General features: G+C 44.0%; 1 protein-coding gene across 5 annotated transcripts in view; it reads right to left on the minus strand.

The window, feature by feature from the left end:
• Positions 1-8,214, minus strand: part of FAM124A (family with sequence similarity 124 member A) — a 72,621-nt gene that overhangs the window by 19,827 nt on the left and 44,580 nt on the right. For 4 of the 5 annotated variants that reach the window (XM_038761835.1, XM_038761837.1, XM_038761834.1 and 1 more), the window contains 2 exons: positions 5,963-6,069; positions 3,470-3,597 (listed from right to left, as the gene is read on the minus strand). In XM_038761835.1, the coding sequence (XP_038617763.1) occupies positions 3,470-3,549 (80 nt within the window). In that variant the 5' untranslated portion in view covers positions 3,550-3,597; positions 5,963-6,069. Of the gene's footprint in view, positions 1-1,576; positions 1,616-3,469; positions 3,598-5,962; positions 6,070-8,214 lie in introns of those variants that run through there. The other variant, XM_038761838.1, reaches the window with a different exon arrangement.

Raw genomic sequence — 8,214 nt, forward strand, 5'->3', positions numbered from 1 at the left:
AGTCCCCCCACACCTAAAGAGATTCTCACACACACAGACTCACACAGATATCCATCCTTACAGAGATGGAAAGACCTCCCCAATAGCCCAACAGATATACAAACAGAAAGGGAAAACATAAGACATGGTATATACATTCTGGTTTTCCCCCCCCACAAAATCCCCAATGCTCTGTTTTTTAGCTTATTTAGGAGTTTGGGGGAGCAGGAGGAAAATGGTGGAGAAGGTACACCCAAGGCCGTGGAAATGGATCCCTCCTCTGGTTGGCATCCCCCATCCAACTCTTCTCATCCTTAGCAACAATGCTGTCCAACTGGGTAATAATAATATAACAATAATTATAACAATTGTGGTAACTTAAGCACTTACAATATGCCAAGCATTGTCTTAAAAGCAGGTAGGTAAGATCAATCAATCAATCATATTTATTGAGCGCTTACTGTGTGCAGAGCACTGTACTAAGAACTTGGGAAGTAAAAGTTGGCAACATATAGAGACAGTCCCTACCCAACAGTGAGCTCACAGTCTGCAATGAGATCAGATACAGCTCCTATCCCAGACAGGGCTCAGAGTCTAAGGAGGAGGGGGAAGAGGTATTTAATTCCCATTTTACAGATAACTACTTGAGTTCCCCAAGGGTCCTGAGAACCTTGTCTTATGCTGTCAAGTCGTCTCCGACCGGTAGCGACACCGTGGACGCATCTCTCCCAGAACGCTCCACCTCCATCTGCAATTGTTCTGGTAGCGTAACCCGAGCGTTTTCTTGGTTAAAAATACAGAAGTGGTTTACCATTGCCTCCTTCTGTGCAGTAAACTTGACTCTCCACCTTTGACTCCCTCCCACAGTTTTGACTTGTAACAGATTGCCTCTGCTTGACTCTCCCTCCCATAGTCGAGATTGGTAGAGTACTGGAAACTCTCCAGGTGCGATCCTGAGGATACGGGGTGGGGGGGTCCTGACAATACATTTGAACCAAAAACCTCCAACACAGAAAGGGGAAAACGAATCTCTTGCTACCTTCCAATCCCCTGCCTAAGGTCCTCTAAGGTCACAGAGTCCAGAATGCTTGGGTTATAGAAGTGCACAGAATTTAGATAAGAGATAGTGGCATGAGAAGTAGAGTGGCCTAGTGAGAAGAGCACAGGCCTTGAGGTCAGGAGATCTAGAGTCTAATCCCGACTCTGCCATTTGTCTGCTGTGTGATCTTGGGAAAGTCACAACTTCTCTGGGCCCCATTCTGTAGAATGGGAGTTCAATACCTGATTGACTGAAAGAGAAATGATTTTTCTTTTGAAGACCTGCTCCCCAGAAATTCAAAGCCCTTCTTAAAAAAAGGTCTCATACTAGTTCACTTTTTTGCCAAGTCCCAGAAGGCGCTGCCACACATGAAGCATAAATATTATGACCATGACATGAAAAATGATAAACTATTGGCAAATCTAGTTAGACTAAAGAAACCACTAGCTCTACAGGCAAACATAAGGAGAGCAGATGGCAAAAGGATCAGCAGAATTTAAGAATAAACTGCTAGAGTTTGAAAATATCGGACATATATGCGCAGACTGCACAATATACCTTTTAAGCTGATGGAGTTTCCATCATTCCAGCTGCCGACTGAAAAAGTGGGAGGAGGAAAAGTCAGCACCTGATTCATGCAAAGTCTGGATCAATAGTATTTATTTAGCGCCTACTGCATGCAGAGCACTATGCTAAGCACTTGGGAAAGTACAATACTGGTAAAACACACAATCCTTTATAATCTAACGAGGGAGAAAGCCAGAAAATAGTTTATAAATGGGAGGAAGAAGGGCTTAAATATCAGAATATGTAAATTGATAAGGGGCAAAGGGGTCGAGATGAGTTGGAAGGCAGAGACCTGGGGAGAAGGAAATTAATCAAAGAACGCCTCTTGGAAGAGGTGCTTATTCAAAGCTTTGTTGCTGGGGAGAAGGAAAACTCCTTCAGGGTAGGGATCGTGTCTTACCAGCTCTACTGTACTGTACTCTCTCAAGAGCTTCGTGCAGTGCTCGGTACACAGTAAACACTCGAATGCCATAAACTGAATGGGAGATTTATGGTCTGGCAGATTTGAAGGGGGAGAGAGGAGAAAGAACCAGGGTTTGGGGGATGAGAGACGGGAACAGGGCCAAATGAACAGCAGAGGAGAGATAGGAAAGAGCAGGTGAAATAGCAGGAGTGATGACCTAAATGGCTCTTCTTTGAGGATTTATTAATTGATCCCCAAATCCATTGCTCACCTTTAACTTACAAAGAAAAGCTTCACTGTACAGAAAACCAATTTCATCCTGCAATGAGGCTCTCCAGCTAATTACAGCAAAGCCGAGTTAGTAGTTGGAAAGTAAAGATAGATGAAGAACTTAGGTCCTTTAGTGAATTGAGTGTTCTGGTTTAATATGTATATAGCCCATTTTACGAACCCAGCTGGACAAGACAGTATAAAGCATTGTAGGAACATGTGTTCTGCAAAGATCATTAAAAGAAAGCTTTGGCCAAGAACATATGTGAGCAGAGCCTTTGAAAGGCCTAAGTTGCCTATTTGTGACTACTGTCTTTTCAAAACTATATATGTAAAACCTCTGTGTTTATAAATGAAAGATTAGGGGAGTCATTAGTCCTTTGTGTGTTAATCCATAGTTTCTGTCCTGTAAATATCGTCTTTTTCTTGATTGGAAAGCCCAGAGTCATTTCAAACCTAGTTTTGAAAGAATTTAAATTTAGAAAATTTCTTAAGGATGAGAAAAATTACAGTGCTCTGCACACAGTAAGTGCTCAATAAATACGATTGAATAAATGAATGAATGAAAAACGGGACAGGTTTTTGCCTACCTGAGGTGGGTTAATTGCAGTCCTACCTGAAGGCAGAGAGATGGACTAGATGACTTTTGGAGGTTCCTGTGAGCCTTGCGATTCTAGGACACTATTTGTCAGGGCTTTCTCTTTCACAAATTTGAAAGAATTTTTCATCCCTTTCCAAACATTCTTTCCTGGCATCTCAGGTGCTGACCCACCTGGGCTCTCAGAGAGAGCAGTGCTACTGGAAAAGAACTCTCCAGATAAACCATGTTTGAGTGGGAAGAGCTAATCTCACATTCAAACTAAAAAGAACCAAATTAAAGCTGGCCAAAAGGAGAAGAAAGCCAGACAAGAAACTGGGAAATCTGTCAAAAAAGAGACTAAAGGGGTTTAGCTGAACAAGAGAAGTTCCAGTCAGAGATATAAATTAGGATCTTAAGACAGAGACCAAACACAGCCCAGGGGATATGAAAACTGAGTAGGACACAAAGATGTCGGGTACACAAAAGAACAGGGAGACCTGAGGAAAGTGCTGGACTGCTCTCATAAAACGGGTTAGTGGAAAAAAATTTCCATGAAAACAAAACAAAAAAAAAGAGCTAAACAAAAAGGAGTTACACAAAAGTTTGAAAACCCATTTTCACTTCTTAGTACCTTCTAGCAGATTGAAGCAAGGTTGGGTGAGGGAGTTTTGATGAACGATAGGCAGACTGGACACAGTTTTTGTCCCACATGGAACTCACAGTTTAAGTAGGAGGGAAAACAGGTCCTGAATCCCCATTCTGTAGATGAAGGAAACAGAGAAATTCAGTGACTTTTTAAAAATACCATTTTTAAGCACTTACTCTTTGCCAGGTACTGTGCTAAGCACTAGGATAGACACAAGCTAATCAGGTTGGATACTGTCCATGTCCCACATGAGGGTCACAGTCTTAATCCCCATTTTACAGTCAGTGACCTTTTAAAAATAGCATTTTTAAGCACTTACTCTGTGCCAGGCACTGTACTAAGCGCCAGGATAGACACAAGCTAATCAGATTGGATACTGTCCATGTCCCACATGAGGGTCACAGTCTTAATCCCCATTTTACAGACAATAGAAGTTAACTGACTTGCCCAAGGTCACAAAGCAGACAAGGGGCAGAGACATGATTAGAACCCAGGTCCTTCTGACTCTTAGGCCCATCTCTTTCCACTAGGCCACGCTGCTTCTCAAGTTACCTCTTTCATCAATTCTTTTTTTTTTGCCACCACTTAGACCCAAGTTAATTGCATAGTAATTGTAGTTAAGCCACGGCTTGACAATCCATGGAAAATGCTTGACTTCCTCCTCTCACTTTTTTTTATTGATGAACTTTCACCTTTCAGACTGCACTGTTGTTAGCAGTATTTTTTTTTTTCTGGGAGCATAATTCTTATCTTTTTATAATAAAGATGAGTGGGAAGTGGAATAACTTTGGGTCTGGTTGCCTTAGTTTTGGGGCCATCTGGTGGCCTACGGAAGACTTGTAGAGGTCACCCAAACCAAATATAAATACCAAAAAAAAAATAAAAAATAAAAATAATAGTAGTAGCAGGAGCAGCAGCAGTAGTCACCAAATTCCAAACCCATCTTATGTCTCTTCCAAATCCTCACCCTATTTGAGTCCAATGTGACCTCTTTGGGGCAGGTGTGATCAAGCTTTAGGGTTGTTGAATAACATTCCCCCTCCATCTCTCAGGAAGATCAGTGAGGAGTCTGAATAGCAGTTGGAACCTCTTGGGTATAATAATAATAATTGTGGTATTTACTAAGTACTGTGTGCCAAGCACTAGGCTAAGTGCTGGGGCAGATACAAGCAAATCGGATTGGACACAGTCCCTGTCTCATGTGGGCTCACAGTTTTAATCCCCATTTTTAAGATGAGGTAACTGAGGCCCAGAGCAGTGAAGTGACTTGCCCAGGGTCACCCAGCAGACAAGTGGGCAGAGCCCGGGTCCATCTGACCCCCAGGCCCAGGCTTTATCCACTAGGCCACACTGCTTCTCTAATATCCTAGTTCTCCTGCACCAGCCAACTCCATTTGGGTCCAATGTGTCCTCCAAAATGGCAAGCCAAGACTACCAACAGTGAGATTCTGGATCACAATCGGGTCACCAGAATTGAAGCAACGCTCCCAGGAGCAGAGCTCTGATGGGAAAAACAGGAGAGTAGAATGGCTGACAGCAGGATTCCCGAAAAATATGGTGAAACGAAAGAGGGAACGTGCAAGCCAGAGAGGCAGAGTAATGTACAGACATCATGACGCACCATCTCAAACAAAGCTTTAGAGCAATGGATTGCTAGGAGACCGCTGTAGCATTCAGACCAGGCCAGTGTACAGCAATCAGGAGAGGAGTTGCTCTCCTTGAGCAGAGACTTTGTGAAGATCAGGATGCTTAGAAGTAGGCTTGAAAAACCACAAGGATCTCTATCTTTAAGCCTAAACAATGTGGTGGTAAGGTATGTTAGCCGTGCTTTCCCTCTCGCCCTACCCGTGCCTTTCCCTCCCTCCCTACCAGTGAGGGGAGGGGGCCCAAGGGTTGCCAATACATGGGATCTGGAGAAGGGAGGTTGGATGTGCAGTGGTGGGCAGAAAGTGGATGAAAAGGTAGCTAGCCCCCAGTCTCTTTTTGGATTCGCCCCTGCCCTTCCCCACTTTCCTTCCACTCTCCCTATCCTTCTCCCTTTCCTCCCCAGATTGCAAGCCGGGCCAAAACTGGAAGCAGGACGCTATGCTAGCGGTGCCAAGGGTCCAGAGCCAGCCTTGATGAAAAGTAAGGCAGCAGGCAAAGAGGGTCAATCCCTACCCGAGAGAGGCAGGAGGGACCAGAGTTGGGTTTAGAAGAACTAGGTTCAATTCACTTTTCCTTGATAGTTTTTGAAACAACTTAAAAGTAAAATGTTCCACCACGCCTGCCTAAGTGAACCAACAGGACATGGGATCCACATTGTCAAGGTCAGTAATCTTATCCTCTATTAAATATTCAGGAAAGACTATATGATCTCTTCTTTTCCTCTGCCCCTCGCCCTCTCTCCTCTCTCCCCACCTCCTGCTTTCAAAGATCATTATTTACAGTCAAACAGCTCCACAGATTAACCAGGAATTCTTCATTAAATATACTTACCTTCTGATGGGTGAGTTTCTAGCTAGGGAGAAGATGCAGGCTAAACTTCCCATTTGATACTCTCACCAGAACCAAACAGTTTAAGTGCAATTCCTTCACTGTTGGATCTAAAAAAAAAAAAAGCCAAGCCAAGTAAGTTGAGAAGAGTGCATGTAGCGCAAGATCAATGGGTAAATTTGCTTCTGGCCTGGGGGAATCCTGAAATTCAGACCCAGAATGTGGAAGGAACTGAGCAAATAAGTTTTTATGAATATGGTTCATCTAAAACAGTGGTTTTGCTCCATGACAATTGTCTGGATAGCAGAGTAACATATTCCTTCTTGGAGGTGGGGTTTACTCTCTGCAACAATGAGTTAACCAAAATGGGTCCCCTCTTGGATTCCTGGAGGACCTCTCATAAAACCACTATCATCTGCGCTATGGGCCCGTGTTTTCCAGAGCTCAGAATGGGAGCAGCAAGGTGGGGCTCCCAGGTGGGTGGAGCCAAAGGTTGGAGCCCAGGGGTGTTGAGAAAAAGATAGGGAAAGGGAGGCAGAATACTCTAACAGAGATGCAGGGATGGACACAGAGCAAGAGATAGAAAGATAGTGAGAGAAAGACTTCAGAGTCCCTTACCCACATTACAAGAACATTGGAACATAGGCAGTACCACCCTGGATCGGATCTGGTTCCACCCAGCCCTATATTACAACAGAGGTAACAGGTTGCTCAGAAGGCGGTTACCCTCCTAGACATCCCCCTAAACTCTAGCAACCTATGGGGGAAAAAAAGAAAAATCATAAAAAGGGGGGCAGCAAAGGAAAAGCATGCAGGAGACTGAAATGATGACATCCTAGCAGGATCTACCGTCTGAGTGGTCCCCCTCGTTTTCTCCCATAAGCCCTTTATTTGAAAAGCAGTGTGGCCTAGTGGAAAGAGCACAGAACTGTGGGAGAGAGCTGGGTTTCTCACTGTGCCTCACTCACCAGAACTCTAATGAGCACAGGGGTGAAAAGGTCTTTTATATTTACCCAATGCTCCCAAGTGCTCGGTCTGGGGTTCTGAGAATCGTAAATAATGGTAATAATCATAATAATGATGATGATTGTGGCTTTTAAGTGCTCACTGTGTGCCAGGCATTGTACTCGGAGGTGGGAAGGACACATGATAAGTTGATTGGAGAGTTTCCTGTCCCACACGGGCCTCCCCTTTGGACACAGCCGAGATGAGCGTGACCCAGGTAACCTCCACTGCCCAAAGGATGCCCAGGGTATGGCTGACGGTGGCAGGGACCACTCCCTCTCCTTGCCATCCTCCTTCAGCTGTGACTCACCCTTGGGAATAAGTGGCCAACTTCCCCCTCAACTAGGCCACACTGCTTCTTCCTTGTGGGCAGTTAACTGATCGTAAGCTCCTTTTACTCTTTCCAAAGTTCAATGCATCGCATTCCATAAATACTATTACAAAAAATACTACTGCCTCCCTCCATACTGCAGTTTGGATACAGATTGGGATTCTTGGTTTCTTCTATAGGTTGTAGGCATTGTTTTATTCCTCTTTTTAATGTCCTTTCAGATTTTCCTATTCTTTACCAAACACCTTTGCTTTATGTTGCAAGATTCTACAGTGCAGGGGCTGTCTAATTTTAATTGAATTTTTAAGTCGGGCCAAGTACAGTGCCTTGCAAATGGGGGATCCTCACTAAATATAAAATAATCTTTTCATATAGATAGATGGTACTAGGCAGAGGAAGAGTTCTTCCCCTTCACCTGGAGTTTTATGGAGTTAAATCACAGAGAAAGAAATTACAAGGCAGTGGAAATGAAATCTGATCAGTGAATAGCGTGCAATCCGATTGTCTCCAAAATTTTAATCATTTCAGGATTTTCCACGGAAACATCCTTAACAGAGGATCTCTGGGGTCCTGATTGTCTACACAAGAGACACAATGCTTGCAAAAATCAACTTATTTCAGATCCCACCCTAATCATTTCCCTTTCCATTAAAGTACCAAAACAACGGAGGAATGCTCCTGAAAAGAACCTAATTTGCCTTTTGTGCAGAAAGTAATGGATCCAGACATTTGAGTCCACTTTATTCTCCACAATGATGTGCTATCAGATGGCTGCTGCCATCTCTCTGTTTCCACAGCCTGGATCACAGATCCCTTCTGAGAACAGAGGGGAGGGGGAGAACTTATCAACAGGATCTGAGTCCCTTTAGCCGACACTCTCCGGCTCTCTGATCCCGCTCAGTGGACTGGCTTCTATAGG

The sequence above is a fragment of the Tachyglossus aculeatus genome, chromosome 20 (assembly GCF_015852505.1).
Source record: "Tachyglossus aculeatus isolate mTacAcu1 chromosome 20, mTacAcu1.pri, whole genome shotgun sequence".
In the NCBI taxonomy this organism is placed as follows: domain Eukaryota; kingdom Metazoa; phylum Chordata; class Mammalia; order Monotremata; family Tachyglossidae; genus Tachyglossus; species Tachyglossus aculeatus.